This window comes from Carassius carassius, chromosome 45 (assembly GCF_963082965.1).
Source record: "Carassius carassius chromosome 45, fCarCar2.1, whole genome shotgun sequence".
Classification (NCBI taxonomy): Eukaryota; Metazoa; Chordata; class Actinopteri; order Cypriniformes; family Cyprinidae; genus Carassius; species Carassius carassius.
Window position 1 is genome coordinate 7,956,397 of NC_081799.1, and position 26,746 is coordinate 7,983,142.

Consider the following 26,746-nt stretch of genomic DNA (forward strand, 5'->3'; position numbering starts at 1 on the left):
ATAGTAACAATGTTGGTAAGGACACCAAATTGCTAAGTTGAAATTGATGGTAAAACGTGAAAAGAGAAGTTACTTAAGCACAATTTTCATGACTAACAAATACTAAGCATAAGTGCAGCTGTTTAAAATCCTTTATGCATTTAGTTTACAATATTTACACATTTGTTTCACAATGAGTAATTTATTAATTCTTCAAAGGTCTCTCACAGATCCATCGGTGTGTAGTATCACAATGAAATCTATAATTATCTGATACTCTAAATGCAGCACAGTTGGCGGTCCCAGACCTTAAACAAAGATTTTTACACTAATAATTTAGACTCCGTTTATGATATGTATGATACATGATACACATACATGATATGTATGATTTCAGGCTAATGATTAGTTAAAGAATATTTCACTGAAAAAAAAAATTGCTGAAAATGTACTCTTCCTCTGGTCCTCCGAGATGAGTTTGTCTCTTCATCTGAACTGATTTGGAGAAATGTAGCATTACATCACTTGTAATTTCAGGAAAGCTGCGTGATCACAGTACATTTCAAGCCTTGATGAAGTTGTTTCTTACAAACATGTAGCTATCCACTTGTTATGTTAGCTGTAAATAACATTAATAATGTAAATTGATGGACTGGAGTGATGTTCATTACTTATGGATTATTTGTTTTTATCAGCTGTTTAGACTCTCATTCTGACGGCACCCATTCACTGCAGAGGATCCATTGGAGAAACAAGTGATGTAATTCTAAATTTCTCAGTATGTAGAGATGGAGAAATAAACTCTGCTACATCTCGGATGGCCTGAGGTTGATTACATTTTTATTTTTGAAAGCTATTTCTTTAATTTCAGTGATCTCTTACCCAGTTGGCGTTTTGGTGTCATCAATCCAAATCCACCCACTCTCTGTGTTTATCAGACCAATCCAAAAATAATTTTTCTCAACAACTTTCAGCAAAAACTTCTGAAATAACAAAATAAAAGCATATGATGCTTCATGTCTATACTATGTAGGCCCGTTTCCACCACTGAATAAAAAGTAATATAAAAGGTAATTGCAACTTTTTATCTAACAATTCTGAAAAAAAAAATTCTTGCAGTTGCAAATGTACAATTCTGACATTTTTTTCTAAGAATTGTAAGATATAAACTCACAGTTGTGAGTTATAAAGTCAGAATTTGTTGTTTGCATCTAGCAGTTATGACTTTTTCTCACAATTGCAGGTTTATATCTCACAATATCCCACAAGTCAGAATTGAGATGAAAACTCAAAATCACGCGAAAAAAGTCATTGTTAGATAAAGTCACATTTACCTTTTTAAAAAGTGTTATTCAGTGGTGGAAACATGCTTACATATTAAACAGTATATGTATATATATATATATATATATATATGAGTGCCGCTTGAAAGTTTGTGAACCCATTGGTATTTTCTATAATTCTGCATAAACATAACACAAAAAATAATAAAAATTTCACACAAGTTCTGAAACCTGACAGAGAACCCAATCAAACAAATGAGATGAATATATATACTTTGTCATTTATTTATTCAGAAAAATTTTCCAATATTACATATCTGTGAGCGGCAAAAGTATGTGAATCTTGAAGTTTAGCTGTTCATTTCAAAGTGAAATTGGAGTCTGGAGAATCGAGTTCTGAGAATCCACGTATTCAAATATTTTACCCATAATAATAGGTTTAATTTATTTACCCTTAACTATAACAATAATTTTCACTTATATATATATATTCTAAAATGTCTCATAAAATTGTACTAACTACAATTTAATAAGTATTTCTAACTGCGTAGTCAGCTGAGTCTGCTTCATATGGGGAAATTAAAATATAATTATTTGCTCTTTTTGTGTTATTATTTCCACAAACTATCAGTAAGAATGTTCTAGACCTCAGACAGAGGAAAAGGTACGAAACCGGGAATGCGACTTCTGAACATTTAATTCTACAGGGTATAAAAGGAGTGTTCTGCACCCTCTCTGTCGCTCTCGCTCTGGCTCTTTCTTTCTCTATACTTCAAGCTTTCACTTCCTTTTTCTTTAGCTTCACTTGAAAATTCTGAGACTCAGACTTAAACTTTCTACAGGTTTTTATTCAATTAAGATACTTTTGATTCAGACAGAATAATTGTTCATGTTTTGACCTCACTGATTGGAGTGTTTTTGAAGCTGCTTCCACCGATCTGGATGAACTCACAGAGACTGTTACATCATATATCAGTTTCTGTGAGGATATGTGTATTCCTAGCAAGACTCAACTAAATTACAACAATGACAAACCGTGGTTCACTGCAAAACTCAGACAGCTCCGTCAGGCCAAAGAAGATGCTTACAGGAAGGGGGACAATGTCTTGTATAAACAGGCTAAATACACACTGGAAAAGGAGATCAGAGTGGCAAAGATGAATTATTCTGAAAAAATAAGGACTCAGTTCACTTTGAACGACTCCGCATCAGTGTGGAAAAGCCTAAAGAAGATCACCAATTACAAGACACCACCCCCCAGCACTGTGGAGAATCAACGACTGGCAGACGATCTGAACGAGTTTTACTGCAGGTTTGAAAGAACACCCATCACCTGCCCTGAACACCTCTCCACACAACCGTTCACACCATTAACAACTCCTGCAACCAACCCTGAATGCCTCTCCAAACAACCGTTCACACCATTAACAGCTCCTGCAACCCATCCTGAACACCTCTCCAATCAAGCGCTCTCACCATTCACACCTCCTGCATCCCCCCTCTCCCCCACACCTGCAATACAGATCAGCGAGGATGCGGTGCGCCAGGTCTTCCGGAAGCAGAAAAGGAAAAAAGCACCAGGCCCAGATTGTGTTACACCAGCCTGTCTGAAATCCTGTGCTGACCAGCTGGCCCCCATCTTCACAAAGATCTTCAACAGATCGCTGGAGCTGTGCGAAGTCCCTTCATGCTTCAAACGCTCCACCATCATCCCCATCCCAAAGAAACCCAAAATTACAGGACTAAATGACTACAGGCCTGTGGCTTTAACATCCGTAGTCATGAAGTCATTTGAAAAACTGGTGCTGGCTCACCTGAAGGACATCACTGGACCCTTGCTGGATCCTCTTCAGTTTGCCTACAGAGCAAACAGGTCTGTGGACGATGCAGTAAACATTGGACTGCATTATGTTCTGCAACACCTAGACAGACCGGGGACTTATGTGAGGATCCTGTTTGTGGACTTCAGCTCGGCCATTAACACGATCATCCCAAACCTCCTCCTGCCCAAACTAACTCAGCTCTCCGTGCCCACCTCCGTCTGTCAGTGGATCAACAGCTTCCTGACAGACAGGCAGCAGCTAGTGAGGCTGGGAACATACACATCCAGCACCCGTACAATCAGCACCGGAGCTCCCCAGGGCTGTGTTCTCTCCCCACTGCTCTTCTCCCTGTACACTAATGACTGCACATCTAAGGACCCCTCTGTCAAGCTCCTGAAGTTTGCAGACGACACCACACTCATCGGCCTCATTCAGGTTAAAGAGCTGGCTGTCTGGTGCAGTCTCAACAACCTGGAGCTTAACACGCTCAAAACAGTGGAGATGACTGTGGACTTCAGGAGAAACCCCCCTGCACTCCCCCCACTCACCATCATGAACAGCACTGTGACTGCAGTGGAGTCATTCAGGTTCCTGGGCACCACTACCTCTCAGGACCTGAAGTGGGACATTCACATTGACTCCATTCTGAAAAAGGCCCAGCAGATGTTGTATTTCCTTCGCCAGCTGAGGAAGTTTAACCTGCCACAGGAGCTGCTGAGACAGTTCTACTCCACCATCATCGAATCCATCCTCTGCACTTCAGTAACTGTCTGGTTCAGCTCAGCTTCTAAATCTGACCTCAGAAGACTACAGAGGGTAGTCCTGACTGCTGAGCGGATCATCAGTTCAACTCTCCCATCTATTCAAGAACTGTACTTATCCAGAGTGAGCAAAAGGGCTGTTAAAATCACTCTGGACCCCTCACATCCAGCACACTCCCTCTTTGAACTGTTGCCATCTGGTCGACGCTACAGAGCACTGAGCACCAGAACGACCAGACACAGGAACAGTTTCTTCCCTCAGGCAATCCATCTTATGAACAGCTGATACACACTGAACACACTGAACACACTACACTTTATATTTATATACACATACACTTAATTTATCTAACACACATACTTAGTATACACTTAAATTTTGCACATAATATACATGTACATACATAACTGCATTTTTGTAATATACCTGCCTACAATTGTCAATTTGTATATTGTCATTTCTTATCTACTTATTTGTATTTTTTGTATTTTTATATTCTTTTATTATGTGTTTTATGTTCTGTCGCTGTCATTCTGTTGTACTGCGGAGCTTCTGTCACGAAAACAAATTCCTCGTATGTGTAAACATACCTGGCAATAAAAGCTCATTCTGATTCTGATTCTGATTTTTCGTTATAAGTTTTACTAATAATAGATGGGTACAATCTATCTTAAATGGATTGTTATTGAAAATATACTAACAGTTTTCAGAGCTGTTTTTAATCAGTGAGATGACTATCAGGTGACTGTGTTTCTGTTTTATTTAAAGAACAGGAATCTATCAAAGTTTGGTCATGTTTGGGGAAGTGTTTCATGTAGGGCTGTGAATCTTTGGGTAGACTTCAATTCTATTCATGATTCATAGGTTTCCGATTCGATTCAAGAACGATTTTTGCAAATTTAGAATGATTCGATTCGCAATTAAATCTGATTCGATTAGATTATAACGATTTGATTCAAAACTCTTTAAGTGCATTCACAGGATTATATAAATGCTTCTCCTAAATTATTTAAATGCTTCGTCAGGGAAAATTACACTAGTCTATATGGTTAGAGAACCACATGTTAGAAAAATAAACTGAAATAAAATACCTTTTGTCCATTGTTAGATGCCAGCTTAATAGTGCTATGGCATGACATGGCTTACGTAAAAATTTATGTAACCCAAGATTTAAAAAAAGAGCCTTCAATGTATTATGTATAAGCTAACATTTTGTCACACCAGGGACGTAGCCATCATTTCAGAAGTGAAAAAAATCATTTTATGTATGTAGCCTATGTATTATCATAACTATATATATATATATTTTTTTTTTTTTTTTTTTTTTTTTTTTAAGAATTCTCTTCTTTTTTTTACTTTTGCTTTAAGAAATCAAATACACTGTTGGTCATAGTTAATCATTTGTAATCAATTATATTTTCCTAATGGCAATTTTATGATTGTTTTATATAGGCTACTACATTTAATTAGCTATTATTTCAATTTTCTGCACAGAATAAGGTAGAAATTATACTTTATAGTTTCTGTGCTGTCATAAATGATATGTCAATAAGCACTGCATCATTCATAAATTATTTATTTATTGTGTTTTTTTAACGCTTCATCAGTTCATTCTGCTTTTATTCAGTTTAGCTGCAGATAAAGTCTGGCACGTCTAGGAGAGCGAGATCATTTCTCTTTCAGTGTGAAAACTTCTTTATCTCATTTTCAATGCACCAGATGTCTGTTTGCTAAAGCAACGAATGCTACTTTCATGCATAAGATCAGATAAACCTCGCACTATTTCAAGGTCGTTGTTAATGCTGTGGTTATTTGAACTTCACTTTAGTTTTACTGGAAAGAAATCACATGTCAGCTGCGTCAGAGACGAACGGAGCGCGAGCGCAATCCTGTGACAGTCTCGGGCAGTAATAGTGGAGAATGTGAAGGATAGAAGCGAGGCACGAACACTGTTCAAGGTCTCCATTAATTTGTGCCAGTAGTAATTAAATGTGTATATATTTTGAAAGCATTGAATCGCTATAGAAATCACAATTCGTTCGATTCTTAAATCGATTACTGTCCGAGATCGGTGATTCACAATTCAAAAGTCATGTTTCAAGATCAGTGCATTTACATCATCTTGATGCATCGAGAAAACGAGTGAATCGTGACACCCCTAGTTTCAAGGAATGAACAAAAGAGATCTCTGAGGACCTCAGAAAAAGAGTTCATTAAGCTAAAAGGTTTTCGAGGCCATCTTTAAAGAGTTTGGACTCCACCAATCCATGGTCAGACAGATTGTGTACAAATGGAGGAAATTCAAGACCACTGTTACTCTCGCCAGGAGTGATCCACCAACAAAGATCTCTCTAAAAGCAAGACGTGTAAAAGTCCATTAGGTTTCAAAGGACTGCAGGCTAACTTCTAGGCAACTAAAGGTCTTTCTCACATTGGCTAATGTTCATGAGTCCATCATCAGGAGAACACTGAACAACCATGGTGTGCATGGGAGAGTCGTAAGAAGAAAGCCACTGCTCTCCTAAAAGAGCATGGATGAGACCAAAAGAGAACATTTTGGTTTAAATGATTTGCGTTACATTTGGAGAAAGAAAACACTGCATTCCAGCATAAGAATCTTATCCCATCTGTGAAACATGGTAGTGGTGGTATCATGTTTTGGGCCTGTTTTGCTGCATCTTGTCCAGGATGGCTTGCCATCATTGGTGGAACAATGAATTATGAATTATACCAGCAAATTATGAAGGAAAATGTCAGGACATCTGTCCGGGAACTGAATCTCAAGAGAAAGTGGGTCATGCAGAAAGACAATGACCCCAAGCACACAAGTCGTTCTACCAAGGAGTTGTTAAAGGAGGACAAAACTAATGTTTTGGAATGACCAAGTCAAATTCTGGACCTTAATCTAATTGAAATTTTGTGGAAGGACCTAAAGCAAGCATTTCATAGAAGGAAATCCACCTACATCACAGAGCTGAAGCAGTTCTGTAATGAGAAAGGGGCTAAAATGCCTACAAGATGTTAAGCAGGACTAATCAGCAGTTACAAGAAACGTTACTTGCAGCCATTGCTGCAAAGGGGGTCACACTCACAATTATTTAACACCTGATAATTTTTCTTAATACATAAATGACATAGTATATATTTTTGTATCCTTTGTTTGAATGGATTCTCTTTGTCTACTTTCAGGACCCGTGTTTTGGGTCAAATTTATGCAGAAAAATAGAAAATTCTAAAGGGTTCACAAACTTTCATGCAGCACTGTATATTATATGAACAAACGTCCAAAATGTAATTGTTGCTCACTTTTTCACTGGCTTCTTTTATGATCACCAGATCTGCTCCTCTCTGTTGACAGTCTCTCCTGCTGTCACTCCAGCTTTTCTTCTCAGATGAAATATAATAAAAACTGAAGTTGTAGTAAATCCATTTCAAGGGTTCCCCTTGCTGATCTGTTAATACAACTGTTTAGTAAATTATTATTTAATACTTGAGGTTAATTAAAAAGAAAATTACCTTGTTTATAAAGCCAACTATCCAGTCGGTTCTTGTCATTCATTAACTGCTTGCTTTCTTCAGTCAGGTTATTGTTGCATTCCATTATCTGCACTCTTTCTTCAGTCAGGTTTTTGTTGCGTTCCATTATCTGCACTCTTTCTTCAGTCAGGTTACTGATCTGAGTTAGCAACTGCTTTCTCTCAGAGGTGTAACACACACACAGCACTATTACAGCAGTCAGCAGAAGAAAACACACCAGACACAAACACACTCCGGCTGCTCTGTGCTTTCTGTTCTTCACTGAGACATTTTCTGTAGATGACAGACACAAATTTATAAAATGTGACTTCTCAAAATTGAACTTCTACGTCACTATTATGACATTCTACGAAGAACCAGTCTTGGGGAAAGTTACTTTTAAAAGTAATGCATTACAATATTGCGTTACTCCCTGAAAAAGTAACTAATTGCATTTCTTATTGATGTGGTATGTTACTTTTTATCATCTTAGCTGGGCTTCTTTTAATCGTCTTTAAAATAAAAATTCACACCTGTACAGTAGAGGGCACATCTGAAACAAACCTTTTAGCTGTGTGGCCATTCTGGATTGCATGAACACTCTTCAATAGGGCTGTGAATCTTTGGGTAGATTTCGATTCATGATTCGTAGGTTTTCAATTCGATTCAAGAACGATTTTTCTAATTTAGAACGATTCAATTCAATTCGATTCACAATTAAATCTGATTCAATTCTAAACTCTTTAAAGGTCCCATGACATGGATTATTTCCTTTTTTTTAAATGCTTTTTTAATGTTTCCTTTGGTGTACTTATATTGTTAGTATGATTTTACATTTAAAATTTAGAAATAAAAAGCATTTTTATATCCTGATATTAGCCCTCTGGCTTGAATGCTCTGTTTGAAGGGGTGTGTCTGCTTTGAGACTCCGAGTAAACGACAACTGATGTGTCAGCGTCATTCATTGTAACGGCAGTTTAGGTAAGAGTGCAGATATACTCGCGATGTGTGATAGACAGCTCCGAAAAAAATAAAGGGAGCGTTCTTTGATCGCTCTCTGTAGTTAAATCACAATTTAAATAACAGATTTGTTTCATGCTACAAGAGAAACAACGTGAACTTGATCGTTTAGTCACTAGCTTGATTCACTGATGCATAAACAGTATTAAACGATTTAGAAAGAAAGTCTGTGTGAACTTGAATAATTAGCTACACATCAGAAATCACTGATCACAGATCAGGTATTAATGAACAGTTACTCACTGTTTGTGGCGGTGCTGTCGAATCCATATCATAAAAGTCTGTTTGTAACGCCTGTGCTGACATTGCGACTGAATTATATGTATATATTTGGGCGGGCAAAGCAGAGAAAGGGGAGGTAACATTTCTCCTAACAACGTCACAAGGAGGAGATTCCAGATCAGCCCGTTTGAGCTTCCATTTTCTCAAAGGCAGAGAAAGATAGCAAAATCTCGATTTACACCGATTAGAATTTCTAGAAACTAGGGGACCATATACAGGCTAGGGGAACTCATATTAATGTTAAAAAACCTCAGAAAGTGAAAATTTTATGTCATGGGACCTTAAAGTGCTTTCACAGTATTATTCAAATGATTCCCCTAAATTCTTTAAATGCTTAGTCAGGGCAAATTACACCAGTCTTTATGGTTAGAGAACCATAGGTTAGAAAAAAATGAAATAAAATATCTTTTGCAGGGAACTACACTGTGACCAAAATGGTCGCATATGCGACCTTTTGAAATGCCATTGCGACCATAATTTTTATGGGGTCGCAAATGTATCACTGATTATTTTTGTACCTACCTTATGTTTTACAGCGCTAATACAGTTTTAAACGCCGTAAAAAACAGCGTTTTATATGTAAACGCGATTAATCTATAGCGTAATTCTGTCCCTTTAGGCTTGCCATACCAAACATAAGGTAGGTACAAAAATAATTGTAGTAGGTACTACAAACATAAATAAATGTATATGTATATATAAATAAATAAAATAAATGTAAATGTAAATAGCCATAGATTCTATTTATACTATGTTAAAATAGGATTTTCTGCTATTTATACTATTATTATTATTATTATTATTACTATTATTTATGTCACAGAAAACTGCTATTTATACTACTTAATAAATAGTGACAATTATCTGGACCTCAGTATTGTAGTACATTATATAAAACAGTATGCAATAATAACTTAATGAGTGTAAATTTGAATTGAAATTCAAATAATTAAATGGATGCCACATTATTGGGACAATAAAGCTCTCCCTAAAACTACCATTACCCTACCCAATACTTTATTTTCAACTTTTATGATTATGTTACGGTGGCCGAGAGACCTCAACCCGCTGCAATTTAAGAAAACACATGCAAATTGAAAAAACACCTGCAAATAAAAAAAACATCTTCATCAATTTGACAACACAAGTGTTGCAAATCATCACAACACATGCATATAACGAAAACCGCTGCAAATCCATCACAACACATGCATATAACGGAACGAGCTGCAAAATCTCACAACACATGCATATAACGAATCGCGCTGTATATCATCACAACACATGCGCGCTGCAAATCCTTCACAACACATGCAAATTAAGAAACGCTGCAAATCCTACTGCAAATAGCACTGACCACAAATGGAAATGTTTCAAGGAGACCCCAAAAAGTGTCAGACCCGGCTTGGATTTGCTTATCGTGCAGTGGCTACTGGTCAGTGGAGTTGTTGGTGAACTGAAAGGTGAGTTTTTTTTAAACACCCTGATTGCACCTGAAGACACTGCCACCCCTGCAGCCCTCTCCACTAATTTCACTTGTTCCCACACTCCTCGTACCACTGGGAGGGGTGGAGGTACTGGTCTCCTTATATCAAAAGAATGGAAATTTGATCTTCAGCCATCACCTACAGGTAACGGTTCAATTGAATCACTTGCCATTACTGTAACCACCCTGTTAAAATCCACTTTGTGGTCATTTATCGTCCCCCAGGTCAATTGGGAAACTTCTTGGAGGAGTTGGATGTGCTGCTATCAAAATTTCCTGAAGATGGTACTCCTCTGGTACCTCTTGGTGACTTCAACATCCACCTAGATAAAACCCAGGCTGCTGACTTCAAAACTCTACGCACCTCATTTGATCTCTGTAATGATAAAACCTTCGTAATCATCGGGAAGAAGGAGGCGGGAACCGGCGGACAATCCATTGAAACTTTAATAATTCAAAATAAACACAAAACAGCTCACGGACGACTGATGCGCACAAAATAAAACCAAAACCTAAAATAAAGCCCAGGCCTGGTCCTCTCTCGTCCTTCACTGTCGTCGCTCCAGTTTTATATCCTTCCATCTCCTATGTGGGACTCGAGACCTGTGGTGGGTCGCAGGTGTCGCTGATTTCCCAATCACTCCACTGGCCTCACTCGTGTTCCCACATCCCTCGGCCCCGCCCCACTCGTCACATACCCCCATCGTCCCTCGCAGGCCGGGGGGTACCCTCGAGACTGCGCTCTACTCCCCCCCCCTCCCTCCGGGGGGACCGCTCACGGGGACCTGCGGGAACCTGGGGGTAGGACAGACGAGGCGAGAGAAAAGGAGATGTAAGGAGGAGCGACAGAGACGAGAGAGGGGAGAGAAAAAAATAAATAAATAAAAAATCCGGTTCCCAGATGCACTGCTGCTCGGCCCTCCACCAGCTGGGTGATCTCCTCCGCGGTGCCTGGCGGTGGCACTGGACGGCCCTCGGCGGACGGCACGACACTCCTCCGCCGCCCGGTGGACGGCGACGGCTCCTCCGGTTTTGGGCAGCCGGCAGGAGTCCCCCGTTCCCTGCTCCTCCCCGTTCCGGCGGATGGCAGCAGGCTCCAGCCACCTGGCGAACGGCGCCGACTCCTCCGCTCCCTCACGGACTGCAGCCGCCCCTCCATATCGTGGGCGGCCGGCAGCGAGCTCGCCCGTCCCCGGCAACTCACTTCAGTCCACCGCCTCGAGCGTCCATGCCGGCACACTCCTCGCCTGCTCGATGGCACCGCGGATTCACCACAGCGGCGAGGGATCTTCAGCAGCGCGTCCCTCCTTCTCCCGGGTTTCGGCACCACTGTAATGATAAAACCTTCGTAATCATCGGGAAGAAGGAGGCGGGAACCGGCGGACAAACCATTGAAACTTTAATAATTCAAAATAAACACAAAACAGCGCATCAGCCCCTCACGGACGACTGATGCGCACAAAATAAAACCAAAACCTAAAATAAAGCCCAGGCCTGGTCCTCTCTCGTCCTTCACTGTCGTCGCTCCAGTTTTATATCCTTCCATCTCCTATGTGGGACTCGAGACCGGTGGTGGGTCGCAGGTGTCGTTGATTTCCCAATCACTCCACCGGCCTCACTCGTGTTCCCATATCCCTCGGCCCCGCCCCACTCGTCACAATCTCAAGCAAGTGTCTACTACAGTGACTCACAAATCAGGCAACCAACTGGACCTCATCTACACGCGCTGTTGCCTGTGGATAACTCTTCAGTTGTTCCACTGCACACCTCAGACCACTTCCTCATTACTGCTAACTTAGCACTTACTCCTGAAGCGGCTCACACTCCAACGCAGGTCACCTTTCGACGGAACCTACGCTCACTCTCTCCATCTCGCCTATCTTCTGTGGTTTCATCCTCACTTCCTGCACTCTCTCAGTTATCAGCTCTGGACACGAACAGTGCTACGGACACTCTTTGCTCCACTTTAACATCTTGCTTGGACAACTTTTGCCCACTGTTGTCTTGACCAGCACGCACCGCCCCATCTGCCCCCTGGCTGTCCGAAGTTCTCTGTGAACATCGCTCTAAACTCAGGGCAGCAAAGAGGAAATGGCAGAAATCAGGAAACTCTACCGACCTCAGTGTGTATCAGTCTCTCCTCTCTTCCTTCTCTGCAAATGTCTTCACGGCTAAAACATCCTACTACCACAACACAATTAAAAGCTGTTGTGACACTCGGACACTCTTCAAGACTTTCTCTTCTCTTCTTAATCTGCCACCACCACCTCCTCCATCAACTCTTACAGCGGACGACTTTGAAGTTTTCTTCACAAATAAGACAAGAACCATCAGTGACCAATTCTCCACACCGCAGACTGAGGACAACTTCACAATGACCGACGCACACTCTTTCTCCTCCTTCTCCTCCCTCTCAGAGATGGACGTTTCCAAACTTCTGTCCAATCATCCTACTACTTGTCCACTTGATTCGATCCCCACTCACCTCCTTCAAGGGATCTCTTCTTCAGTCATACCTTCGCTTACTCACGTTATCAACTCCTCTCTTCACTCTGGAACATTTCCCTCAGCATTCAAGCAGGCTCGGGTAAGCCCACTGCTCAAGAAACCATCTCTAAATCCAGCGCTTCTTGAAAACCACAGACCGGTATGCCTTCTTCCATTCATTGCAAAGACACTTGAGCGAGCTGTGTTCAACCAGCTTTCTACGTTCCTTGTACAGAACAACCTCCTGGACAGCAACCAATCTGGCTTCAAAAGTGGCCACTCAACTGAGACTGCTCTGCTCTCGGTTACTGAAGCCCTGCGACTAGCAAGAGCAGCTTCAAAATCCTCAGTACTCATCTTAATGGACCTATCTGCTGCTTTTGACACCGTTAATCACCAGATTCTCCTGTCCACCGTCAGAAAGATGGGCATCTCTGGAACCGCACTCCTGTGGGTTAAGTCCTACCTCTCTGACAGATCCTTCAGTGTGTCTTGGAGGGGTGATGTTTCTAAGTCACAACAACTTGCTACTGGGGTTCCTCAAGGCTCAGTACTTGGACCACTTCTCTTCTCCATCTACATGACGTCATTAGGATCTGTCATTCAGAAGCATGGCTTTTCTTATCAATGCTACGCTGATGACACCCAACTCTACTTCTCATTCCAACCAGATGACCCGACGGTAGCTGCTCGCATTTCAGCCTATCTGAGTGACATTTCTAGCTGGATGAATGACCATCACCTTCAGCTTAACCTTACGAAGACAGAACTCCTGGTGATTCCAGCTAACCCATTGCTTCATCACAACTTCTCTATACAGCTGGGTTCGTCAACCATTGCTCCTTCGAGGACAGCCAGAAACCTAGGAGTTGTGATGGATCATCAGTTAGCTTCACAGACTACATTGCTACAACGACCCGGTCCTGCAGGTTTGCCTTATACAACATTAGGAAGATTAGACACTTCCTGTTAGACACTTACCAACATACCTAAACTCACTGGTTAAATCTTATGTGCCCTCCAGAAGTTTGCGCTCTGCAAGTGAACGACGCCTTGTAATGCCATCCCAAAGAATTCTTGTCTTTTCATAAAAAAAATTAAAAATAAAAAAAAACCTGGCTATGTGTTCTATACTAGACTAACTGAGACTTGTCATGGCACTTGTATACTTTTGTTGTTCTCTTGTTGACCTGACTGCTTCTATTGTTCTCATTTTTAAGTCGCTTTGGATAAAAGCGTCTGCTAAATGATTAAATGTAAATGTAAATGTTGCATGATTACTTTATCTTTTGGATATTATTATCCTAAATAAGCTGAATAATTACATGATTAAATGTAAAACGTTACTTAAGATGCATAACTTTAATATCCTCAGCTTAATATAATTTCAAGGTTAATGGAAATAAATTTGCAATGCTTCATTAATTGTTTCTTAATGTGCATGTGCTGTGAGGATTTGCAGCGTGTTTCGTTATATGCATGTGTTGTGATGATTTGCAGCGCATTTCGTTATATGCATGTGTTGTGAGGATTTGCAGCGCGTTTCGTTATATGCATGTGTTGTGATGATTTGCAACACTTGTGTTGTCAAACTAATGAAGATGTTTTCTTCATTTGCTGGTGTTTTTTCAGTTTGCATGTGTTTTCTTAAGTTGCAGCGTGTTGAGCTCTCTCGGCCACCATATTATTTACTTAATTTTCATTGAAAATAAATGATTTTCTGGTGTGATATGAAATTTGAACAGGGAGAAAAAAGTTCGCCAAAAAACCTGGTCGATCACATCAAAATATGTATGACACACGTTTTACCTTCTTTACCTTCTGTTACCTTCTGGCTTTGCTTGGAACTATTTGTGTCGGTGAAACAAAAACAGACCTGACAATATTGTGTCCAAAATGTAACTCACTTATATTAATTTCTTGTTGTTGAACCGTTAAATCAATATCACATTCACTATCATCCTCGTGCACTGATATTCAGAAAACTGCACTTGTGACATTACTTAACTATATCAGATGTTATAAATATAAAGATCAAATACTCAAAGGGATATGTTTGCCCTCATAACTTTAATTATAGTGGCGTTATAACAGGCTTCATCATAGAAAAAAAAAAAAAGTGAGAAGTGATTCATGCAGTAAATGCTTCTAGTAACACCCACCTCAGCATTATTGTGTGAGTGGAAAATGTATATAAAACCCTTGCAAAGCTTAACAAAAAAAAGGTATTTTACAACCAATAGTTAAATATGCATGTTTAATTGAATTCAAGTTCCCTTTCAGTCGGTCACGTTCCACGTTACGAATGGGATCGCCCGAGAGCCCAATCAACTTCGAATGCTACAATACGAGCCAATGATCTGCGGGATTTGCATTGCGAGCTCCGCCCCGCAGAGCGGGTATATAAGGAGCAACGCGAGCAGCTCGCATTCAAGCTTTCGCTTCGGAGCCAAGCACATCGTGTGCTGCTTTCACCAGAGTGCTACAAGCAAGAGTCACTGGTGTTGGTGTGACGTCGTGATTTAGCGGTTCGTTTGGGTTTCCTGCGACAGCTCCCGTGTTCCCCTGAGCGCTTCAACACCTCTGAAAGAGCAAATTTCTTTCACAAAAGAGATATGGGCCGATTTGCGTCTTTTTAAAGATGTCATTTTGCCCGTGTGTTTCTGGGTGCGGTCGATACATCGCTCCTCGTGACGGCCACGATCGTTGTGTCACGTGTCTGGGCTTCCAGCACGCTGAGACTGCGTTCGTGGATGGCTCATGTTCTCATTGCGGGGACATGACCATCTCGGCGTTGAGATCGAGACTCGATTACCCTAAAAGGTATAGAGTCCCCTCTGCCACACCCCGTTCTAGCTCTTCTTCTCGTAAGAGGGTTACTTCGGCTGGTGGCCAGGGTGATCTGAGGGTTACTGTGTGGGCTTCCCCGACGAGCCAACCTCCTCGGGCCACACCCCCCTCACATACGTCGCAGCCGGTCGAGTTTCCGGATGAGTTTGCTGGACCCTCTCAGGCTCCTGACATCTCATTCGGGGCTCGCGAAGAGGGCCGTATGTCGATCGCCGCATCACAAGGTGGGCTTGAGTCCTCTGGAGATGAGGATTCGGCTGCATTGCCTCCCTCGGGAGTGCCAGCGTTGTCCGAGTCTGATCCCGAGCTGACGGCCATGCTTTCCCCGGCAGCGGAGAGCATCGGGCTTGAGTGGAATTCTCCGCCCTGTCTCGAGTGCTAGAGGCTGGATGATTGGTTCCTGGGGGCTGCTCATGCGGATCGCCAGCACCCCCCTCTGGTTCCTTTCTTCCCGGAAGTGCACCAGGAAGTAACCAGTTCATGGAAGGCACCTTTAACTGCCCGAAACCGTTTTGGTACTTCCTCCGCCTTCACTGCCCTCGATGGCTGGGCGGCCAAGGGGTATGCTGGGATTCCCCTGGTGGAGCGTTCTGTTGTGATGGAACTGTGTCCACAGAGCACTTCCGCTTGGCGTGGCGGTCCCAAGCTGCCCTCTAAGGCCTGTAAGCTCTCATCCATGCTTGTGGCCAAGGCTTACAGAGCTGCGGGCCAGGCCGCTTCTGCACTGCATGCCATGGCCTCACTTCAGGCCTATCAGGCCAAGCTGCTCCGGCAGCTGCACGAGGGCAGTGCTGACCCAGGGGTTTTGCAAGAGGCGCGCACTACTACCGACCTCGCTCTCCGGGCGACGAAGGTCACTGCGTGCTCCTTGGGTCAGGTGATGTCCACTTTGGTGGTCCAGGAGTGCCACCTATGGCTGAACCTGCCAGACATGGGGGGGTCTGATCGGGCTCAGCTCCTCAACTCCCCGGTCTCCTATGATGGCCTCTTCGGCGACGCGGTAGAGAGCTTTGCCCAGCAGTTCTCTGCCACCCAGAAGCAGTCTGAGGCCATCAGACACATCCTGCCCCGGCGGCCCACTGCTGCCTCCACCCCACTGCCGGCGCAGCCGCCTCAGCCTGCTAGTTGCCGAGGGTGCCCCCCTGCGGCCTCCTCCACTCCCGCTCGGCCACAGCAGCAGCCTTCACCCCAGCAGCAGCCTTCACCCCAGCCGCAGCGAGGAGATGGCCACAGAAGGGCAGTGCAACCCGTCTCTGCCCCTAAGCCTGCCAAACGCCAGGCCAAGCGGCATTCCTGAGATGGGCGACCCGGAGTTGGAGACGTCAGCTCGTCAGGAGGTGGTAGCAGGACCACTCCTTCCCCAGGAGGAGAGCCGGGGGAGAATCTTTTATTCTCATTTTCTTTTTGTTCCGCCACTGGCCCTGTGGCCGGTGGTACCCAAACCTTCACTAAAAGAGCTTTTTCCTCTACCTCCAAGTCCCAATAGGCCACGAACGACAGTTGGCAACGTGCTTCCTCACCGCTCTCGTTCTCCTCTCCCCTTGCCAGTTTCCATGGGAAGGAGTTACAGTTTCCGGGGCTGTCTGCTTCACCACGCTGCCCCACTGTGGGTACGCCTGTAGTCCCCTTGACCCCGCTGGTTCAGTTCCTGGGAGCCTGGCTAGAGCTCCCCAGGCCTTCCCGCTGGCTCATCCGGATGCTCAGGCTCGGCTACGGGATTCAGTTCACCCGGCGTCCCCCCAGGGACCCTGCTGGCAAAGGGCGCGATAGAGCTGGTCCCTCCAGCCGACATGAAGTCCGGCTTTTACAGCCCTTACTTCATAGTACCCAAGAAGACAGGTGGGTTACGGCCAATCCTGGACTTGCGTGCCTTGAACCGAGCTCTGCACAGACTCCCGTTCAAGATGCTAACGCCCAAGCGCATTTTCGAATGCATTAGTCCAATGGATTGGTTTGCAGCGATCGACCTGAAGGACACGTACTTTCATGTCTCCATTCTTTCTCGACACAGACCGTTTCTTCCGTTTGCTTTTGAGGGGCAGGCATATAAGAACAAGGTTCTCCCATTCGGGTTGGCCCTGTCTCCCCGCGTCTTTACGAAGGTCGCGGAGGGAGCCCTGGCTACTCTCAGGGAACAAGGTGTCCGTATCCTCAACTACCTCGACGACTGGCTGACCCTAGCTCAATCTTTTGAGAGCGGTTGAGCGAGCACAGGGATCTGGTGCTCAGACACCTTGCCCGACTGGGTCTTCAGGTCAACTGGGAAAAGAGCAAGCTCTCCCCTGTGCAGAGGATCTCTTTTCTCAGTATGGAAATAGACTCGGTCGCCATGTTTGCGTGGCTTACGAACGAGCGTGCGCAGTCACTGCTGAATTGCCTGAGACAATTCGAGGGCAAGCGAGCGGTTCCACTGAAACTGTTTCAGAGGCTCCTGGGGCATATGGCATCCGCGGCGGCGGTCATACCGCTCGGGCTACTCCATATGAGACCGCTTCAGCACTGGCTTCACGACCGAGTCCCGAGATGGGCATGTCAACAGGGCATGCTCCGAGTGACCATCACTCCGGCATGCCGCCGATACTTCACCCAGTGGTTGGACCCCTCATTTCCACGGGCCAGCGTGCCCCTAGAACTGGTGTCCAGACATGTTGTTGTGTCAACAAATGCCTCTGCCACGGGCTGGGGTGCCATGTGCAATGGGCATGCTGCGTCGGGCTCTTGGACAGGACCCCGACTTCAGTGGCATGTCAATTGCCTTGAGTTGCTAGCAGTACGGCTTGCTCTGCACCACTTCAGCACCCTGGTGAAGGACAAACACGTTCTGGTCCGTACGGACAACACTGCGACGGAAGCGTACATCAACCGTCAGGGTGGTCTACGCTCCCGCCGCATGTCGCAACTCGCTCGCCATCTCTTGTGGAGTCACAAGCATCTGAGGTCGCTTCGTGCCATTCACATTCTGGGCAGGCTCAATCGTGCAGCCGACGAGCTCTCACAGCAGCAGTCTCGCCCCGGGAAATGGAGACTCCACCCCCAGTCGGTTCAGCTGATTTGGGAACAATTCGGAGACGCTCAGGTAGACCTGTTTGCCTCTCCAGAAAATTCCCACTTCCAGTTGTTTTTCTCCCTGACCGAGGGCACTCTCGGCACGGATGCCCTGGCACACAGCAGGCCGCTGGGCCTGCACAAGTATGCATTTCCCCCAGTGAGCCGTCTTGCACAAACGTTGTGCAAGATCAGGGAGGACGAGGAGCAGGTCCTCATGGTTGCACCTTTTTGGCCCAGCCGGACCTGGTTCCCCGAACTTGTACTTGCGACAGCCCCTCCCTGGCGAATTCCTCTGAGGAACGACCTTCTTTCTCAGAGACGGGGCCCCCTCTGGCACCCACGTCCCGATCTGTGGAACCTACATGTGTGGGTCCTGGATGGGTCACGGAAGGTTTAGGTACCTTGCCACGACAGGTGGTAGCTACCATCACTTCAGCTAGAGCCATGTCCTCCAGACACGCCTATGCTTTGAAGTGGAACCTTGTGGCGTGAGGACCCCTGGAAATGTCCGATTGGGTCAGTGCTTTCCTTTCTTCAGGAGGGGTTGGAACGAAGGCTGTCTCCTTCCACCCTCAAGGTCTATGTGGCCGCCATTTCGGATCACCATGACCCTGTTGAAGGTACGTCTCTGGGGAGGCACGATCTGATCATCAGTTTCCTGAGAGGAGCAAGAAGGCTCAATCCGCCTCGCCCTCAGCAAGTCCACTCTTGGGACCTCGCAGTGGTTCTATCGGCACTGCAGAGGGCTCCCGTCGAACCCTTGCTCTCAGTTGAGCTAAAGTTTTTATCTTTGAAAATTGTGCTCCTGACGGCTTTGGCTTTGGTGAAGAGGGTCGGGGACCTGCAGGCATTTTCAGTTGACGAAGCGTGCCTGGAATTCGGGCCAGCTAACTCTCATGTTATCTTGAGACCCCGGCGTGGGTACGTGCCCAAAGTTCCCACCACTCCTTTTAGGGATCAGGTGGTGAACTTGCAAGCGTTGTCCCTGGAGGAGGCAGAAGGCGCTCCGCACCTTCGTGGACAGAACTCAGTGCCTTAGGACCTCAGACCAGCTCTTTGTCTGTTACGGAGGCCAGCAGAAGGGAAAGGCTGTCTCCAAGCAGAGGTTATCCCACTGGATAGTGGATGCTATTGTCCTGGCTTATCAGGCTCAAGACCTGCCATGCCCCCTAGGGGTGAGAGCTCACTCAACTAGGAGTGTAGCTTCCTCCTGGGCGCTGGCGCATGGCGCCTCTCTAACAGACATCTGTAGAGCTGCGGGCTGGGCGACACCTAACACATTCGTGAGATTTTATAATCTCCGTGTAGACCCCGTGTCCTCCCGGGTACTCGCCCCTTCGGGCCAGTAAGGACCTGCTCGGTGTCAATCCGCTTGCTGCGCCATTTCACTCCGTGGACTGGATGCGTGCGCTATTCCCCTCAGGTGAATTCCTCAGTCTGAACCCTGGGTTCCTCCAGCACTGTTAATGTCCGACACTTGTGTACATGCCCCTTGGTTAGCCCTGTGTGGGACTAGGTGCCTCCATGTGGTGTGATTCCCCTTTCTGGGCAATCCCACATGTGTATGTCCACAGTAAGCCCTCCGCAGCATGTGTCTTTCCCTTGGCAAGCCCCTTCCCAGCTCTGTCATTGAAACTTCCACCCTGCGGGCTGGGTACCTCAGAGTTCTTATGTATCACCACCTGGGTGGATACCTGCCTTCTGTAAGTCCTCCCCCGGGCAGGCAGCCTGCTAGCATACGTCCAGCTGGAATATGCTACCCAGTGTATTCTGTGTAAGTTATGAGCCCTCACTCGTGCTGGCCTCGCGACAGGGTGCTATCACTCACACGGGTCGCTGGAAGACAGCCATGTGGCGTTTTGTAAGGGACCCCATTCGTAACGTTGAACGTGACCGACTGAAAGGGAACGTCTTGGTTACGTATATAACCCTCGTTCCCTGAAGGAGGGAACGGAGACGTTATGTCCCCTTGCCATATTGCTGTTCCGCTGAACGGCCGGGTCACTGGCTCGGCTCCTCAGCGAAGACTTGAATATGAGTTGCTCGCGTTGCTCCTTATATACCCACTCTGTGGGGCGGAGCTCGCGATGCAAATCCCATGGACCACGGTACTTTGTGTACCATTGGCTCATTTTGTACCACTCGAAGGTGATTGGGCTCTCGGGCGAGATACAATTTGTAACGTCTCCGTTCCCTCCTTTAGGGAACGAGGGTTACATACGTAACCAAGACGTCTTTTTTGTATAGCGCTTTTTACGATACAAATCATTGCATAGCAACTTAACAGAAAATTAAGTTTCTACAATATTTCGTAGCCTAGTAGCTTATCAGTAGTGACTGTCAGTTTATGTGCATATGAAATGAAATTTTTTTAAAAATTTATACAAGACGTAGTCAACCAGACGATGAACATGATTAACAGCGAGTATTATATGATGCAGTCACAAGCTAAACAATAATAATGTGCATTTGATCAGATACAACTGCAGTCACAAATTATGAGATGCATTATTCGAATGCTCGGCAAAGTGATGTGTTTTTAATCTAGATTTAAAGAGAGAGAGTGTGTCTGAAACCCGAAAATTATCAGAAAGGCTATTCCAAGATTTGGGAGCCAAATGCAAAAAAGCTCTACCTCCTTTAGTGGACTTTGCTATCCTAGGAACTACCAAAAGTCCAGCGTTTTGGGACCTTAGGGAGCATGAAGGATTGTAGCCTGGTAGAAGACTAGTAAGGTATGCAGGAGCTAAACCATTTAGGGCCTTATGGGTAAGTAGTTATAATTTGAAACAGATACGGAACTTAATAGATAGCCAGTGCAGAGACTGTAAAATTGGGGTAATATGATCACATTTCCTTGACCTGGTAAGGACTCTAGCCACTGCATTTTGGACTACCTGTAGCTTGTTTATTGAAGAAGCAGGACAACCACCTAGAAGTGCATTAAAATAGTCTAGTCTAGAGGTCATGAATGCATGAACTAGCTTTTCTGCATCAGAAACAGATTACGTGTTTCGTAGCTTGGCAATGTTTCTAAAATGGAAGAATGCAGTTTTTGTAACATGGGAAAATGTGGTTTTCAAAAGACAAAAGACTAGACCCGTCTAGTTGCAAATTGTAATCTACAAGATTCTGTGTGCTGTTTTTTGGTCATCGTATCAGCTGAAATTAAGAAATATATTGTGATATAAATTTTGGCCATATCGTCCAGCCCTAATTTAATTACTGCAGGAGTAGGGTTGAGTATTGATTGGGTTTTTTTACGATACCGGTGCCATTTCGATACTTTTAAAACGGTACCGGTCACTAAACAGTGCCGGAACCGATACTTACAAAATATTTAACAAATAAAAAGAGCCACAAAAAACTATGGATAACATTAAAGAACATTACAAAATATTTAAAATAAATCCATAGTTTTCACACACTCCTCATGCTCTCATTTCCCAAGCTTCCCTTACTCTAAGCCTAATAAATGTATTTCATGATCTGGGTCATTGTTTAATAGAAAACCACACATAATGTTTCTACTGTATCTCTGTCAATCACTCTGATATTTAGTTCAAATGAGTGCTGTACAATACTGGAATTTGCATTACATTTTGGGTAATATGGTTGGAGCGGTAACTTTTACAGAATATTTTATTGTTGCTGTAACCTAGCTGTAACTTGGCTGTAATATGCCAGGCAATAATACAGAATTGCTGTTAACAGTGAGTCACCTGACAGACGACGTCAGAACACAACTGCAGCAGCTCACTCACGGATATCTCTTCTCGGTGATTGTTGAAATGATGAAAAGACAAATCAAGATGGTGTCACGGTTCATAGATCTGTGTTTTCATTCTGCATGTCTGTTTTCTCGTTATCTGTCTGATTACTCATTCAGCATTGCTCCGGCAATCATTGGGCTGATGAGCTAATCAGCATGGCTGCACCTGATGCTGGTTCTGTCCTGTCTTTATCTGTCTTGTGGTTGTTACTGCATGTTGTTAGATTGTTGTTCGTAGTTGTCGATGCTGGTTTTGCTCTCAGTCCTCAGATCTCTCTTCTTGATCTCAGCCGAGGAGATCGCCCAGTGTGCTTCCACGCCTGTTCCCAGGAATATTCTCTGGGTTGGTTCGGGTCAGTGCCTCATAGTCTCCGTGTTACAGAGACAGCTCCCCAGGTCACCTATTCACCAGCTCACCTGTTCACTAGCTCACCTGCTCTATTTTCTTGTACCCTGCTGTTTTGCGTTGTGGCAAATAAACTGTTCTACTTGCAATTGGATTTCATGTTTTTTTACGTGACCGATGGTTAATGTGAGTTTTATTTTGTTTCTGTCGAATTTGAATGTATCATTAATGTGTTTTATGATGTCCTGTGAGGTAAAATTACTGCATTTGCTAATGGAGTCTGGTAGGATCACATAATATGGCTCTGTAGGGATTCTTTCCATTAGTGTTTGACACTGTCGATCATAACATACTACTAGATAGACTGGAAAACTGGGTCTGGCTTTCTGGGATGGTACTCAAATGGTTCAGGTCATACTTAGAAGGGAGAGGTTATTATGTGAGCATAGGAGAGTATAAGTCCATGGACGTCCATGATATGTGGAGTCCCACAAGGCTCAATTCTTGCACCGCTTTTGTTTAGCCTGTATATGCTCCCACTAAGTCAAATAATGAGCAAATTGCCTATCACAGCTATGCTGATGATACCCAGATTTACCTAGCCTTATCTCCAAATGATTACAGCCCCATTGACTCCCTCTGCCAATGTATTGATGAAATTAATAGTTGGATGTGCCATAACTTTCTTCAGTTTAACGAGGAAAAAACCGAAGTCATTGCATTTGGAAACAAAGATGAAGTTTTCAAGGTGAATGCATACCTTGTCTCTAGGGGTCTAACAACTAAAACTCAAGTCAGGAATCTTGGTGTGTTTCTGAAGACAGACCTTAGTTTCAGTAGAAATGTCAAAGCAGTAACTAAATCACCATACTATCATTTAAAAAACATTGCAAGAATTAGATGTTTTGTTTCCAGCCAAGACTTGGAGAAACTTGTTCATGCCTTTATCGCCAGCAGGGTGGACTATTGTTATGGTCTCCTCACAAGATGCAGACAGACAGATGCAGCTCATCCAGAACGCTTCTGCCAGGATTCTGACTAGAACCAGAAAATCTGAGCATATCACACCAGTCCTCAGGTCCTTACACTGGCTTCCATTTACATTTAGGATTGATTTTAAAGTACTTTTACTTGTTTATAAATCACTCAATGACCTAGGACCGAAATATATGGCAGATATGTTGACTGAATATAAACCTAACAGACACCTCAGATCATTAGGATCGAGTCAGTTAGAAATTCAAAGGGTTCACACAAAACAAGGGGAGTCCGCCTTTAGTTATTTTGCCGCCCACAGTTGGAATCAGCTTCCAGAAGAGATCAGATGTGCTAAAACATTAGTCACGTTTAAATCTAGACTCAAAACTCATCTGTTTAGATGTGCCTTTATTGAATGAACACTGTGCGATATCCGAACTGATTGCACTGTATTTTACATATTCACTGTATTTTATCAAATCATTTTATATTTAAATGTTTTAAATTCATTTTAAATAAGTATTTTTTTTTTCATTTTCAAAGTTTTTAAATTGCTTGTTTTATTTTTGAAATTATTTTTCTTCATGATTTTTGCGAACGATGTAACCAGATCTTTTTGAACCAGTTTACCAAATCGAACTGAATCGTTTTAAACGTTTTATGTCTCCAATACGCATTAATCCTAAAATGACTTAAGCTGTTAACTTTTTTAATGTGGCTGACACTCCCTCTGAATTAAAACAAACCAATGACTAGCATGTGGTTAGCATATTTCTAGAATAATTACCCTGTTCCTTTTATCAGATGTAATAAAGCCGCAGCAAGTAGTAATTTTGATCACAAAAATCACAAACAAATAAATCATGAATTCCAGGAGTTGGGGACTGTTTTGGTACCCAACCCTATGCAGGAGTTTGCATTTTACTGATTTTTTATTTATTTTGAGAAGCAGTAAATTGTTGTAGTTGAGTAAATGGATGTTCACATTTGGTCTAGAACTACATTAGGCTAACATCATGTTTACACAGCGCACACAACGCCTCTAAACTTACTCCCGATTTCTCTTAGTACAGACAGGACAGCTGGCAGTCAGTAAACGGGACATTAAAGTAACCGGCATTATTTGAAAAAGTTAACTCCAATATGAATTGTAAATTAAAAAGTAATGCATTAACTTTACAAGTTAAATAGTCATATGATTACATAACTTGTGTTACTTGTAATGCTTTGCCCCCAACACTGTCAACAACTTAGTTTTATTCTTAAAAGATACTGAAATAGTTTTGTCTGACTGTTATAATGTATCAGATAAATGATGTTAGTACCTGTGTGTTGAAGTGGCTGCTGTTTCTCTGTGATTCTCAGATCAAGACGTCTTGCAGAATCCACATTGATATAAATAGCGTCAGGTGAATCTGATCTCTCACTTTCAAACATTATAACCCTGTATTAATGTAGTAGTTTGTTTAGACTGCACTGCTCTTCAGTTCTGCTTTTTATGGATAAGTTGAGATCATATAGCACTATACACTTTTAAGGGTATAAGATGTGAGGCATATGATCTTGTTATGTGTGTGGCTTTTGTGATCCTTTTTTTTTTTTTTTTTTTTTTTTTTGAGGTTAGAACACTTTTCTGGTTCCTTTTATTTGTTAACTGGTAAATTGCAACACTCGTCTGAGTTTTTTTTTCATATAAAGTTGTTTTATAATATTGAATAAAGAGCTTTGTCCAAATGTTGCCAGCGCTTCAGTGGTTTGATGTTTGGGGGCACTAACAAATTCTGGGCCAGGTCTAGGAAACCTAATAAAAATCTTAAACCTTTCATTTCTGATTGCCAAACCAATTTTCCTACTATACGATTATGTCAAGTTAACTTTAATTATACAGTGCTTTATACAACACAATAATACGATAGTGTAAAACAGGCCAGTTAGGAGATTCACTGAAATGAGGTTTGTTCATTGTATATGCAATCACTGACTGCTTCTGCTCTCTCGTGAATTCTTTCATCATATTCAACAAAGTGCATATGTATGTGCGATGGAGAATAATCGCTGAACGCAAACTGTGTATGCTCTTCTGTGTCAGCCGCGACACAAGGATAAGTTTTCTAGGTGTATTTACACTTTAATTTGAACAAAAACCGTATCCTTGTGGCGCAGCTGACACAGAAGAGAGTTTGCTGCTTGTGTCCAGCAGATATTCTCCAAAATGGCATTACGGTGATGCTTAGAGAGTAGAGACCCAGAGGAAACTAATTGTTGATTAATGTATTTTTTTTTCTTTGTGTACGAAACGTATTCTCGTCGAAACATTACGGTTGAACCAATGATGGCAGATGGACTATTCTGATGATGCTTTTCTGGACCTTGACAGTGTAATTTACTTGGCAGTCTATGGGACAGTCACAAGCCTCCCGGTGTTCATCAAAAAAAAAATTTAAATTGTGTTCTGAAGATGAACAAAGCTTTTAAGGGTTTGTATTGACATGGGGGTGATCAATGACAGTTTTCACTTTGGGGTGTAGTATCCCTTTAAAACGAAGTGACAGTAACTCAAGAGTCATATTTTAGTATAAATACTATATTTTTATTTAAATATTTTACAACTTGGAAAACATTTACAGGAATATTTTTTTCTTGCATTGTTAAATTGTACACACAGAAAGTGTAGTTGTCATTCACACATTGCTTCAGAGACTGACAGACTCATCTGGACTGCAGAAGGACCATAGAAACCATCAAATGAGAGAAGGACAGATGATACAACCAGAATTGAGAACACTACTGTAAGCGACACTCAGACGAGACACACAAGCTTTGCCACACAAAGGCCTCTGGATGGGACAGTATGAGATTTTAAGGCTGAAATGACATGTTGATTTTTATGATGGAGCCACTCCTGCCTCTCACTCACTATCAGCCCAACTCAGGGAGGCAACCTAACTGTTTTGAAATGTAGGAAAATTGTACTAGAATTGATAGAAGCACATCTGACGATTTTGGACAAGCCATAACAAGAGAATTCTGAAAAATGTGTGTGGTGTGTGGCAAACAAAGTGGCAAAAATACAGACACAAAAAGGTCCAGTAACAACATTATCTCATGCAATGA

General features: G+C 43.2%; 1 protein-coding gene across 1 annotated transcript; it reads right to left on the minus strand.

Moving 5' to 3' along the window:
* Positions 1-24: 24 nt before the first annotated feature.
* LOC132127803 (C-type lectin domain family 12 member B-like) lies at positions 25-25,231 on the minus strand. The gene is made up of 5 exons (XM_059539932.1): positions 24,958-25,231; positions 7,364-7,657; positions 7,154-7,299; positions 862-962; positions 25-287 (listed from the first exon to the last, which is right to left on the minus strand). Exons 1-5 carry the CDS (start codon positions 25,067-25,069, stop codon positions 185-187), a joined length of 756 nt encoding a protein of 251 aa, XP_059395915.1. The 5' UTR covers positions 25,070-25,231; the 3' UTR covers positions 25-184.
* Positions 25,232-26,746: the final 1,515 nt, after the last annotated feature.

What these genes read in the sequence shown, in the direction of transcription:
- LOC132127803 (XM_059539932.1), bottom strand. Translation starts at nt 25,069, where the DNA reads ATGTTTGAAAGTGAGAGATCAGATTCACCTGACGCTATTTATATCAAT. An exon ending in TAGTTGGCTTTATAAACAAG is followed by an intron (nt 7,300 to 7,363) that starts GTAATTTTCTTT and finishes TTGTATTAACAG; the next exon opens with ATCAGCAAGGGGAACCCTTG. An exon ending in TAAAAGAAGCCAGTGAAAAA is followed by an intron (nt 963 to 7,153) that starts GTGAGCAACAAT and finishes TTGTTATTTCAG; the next exon opens with AAGTTTTTGCTGAAAGTTGT.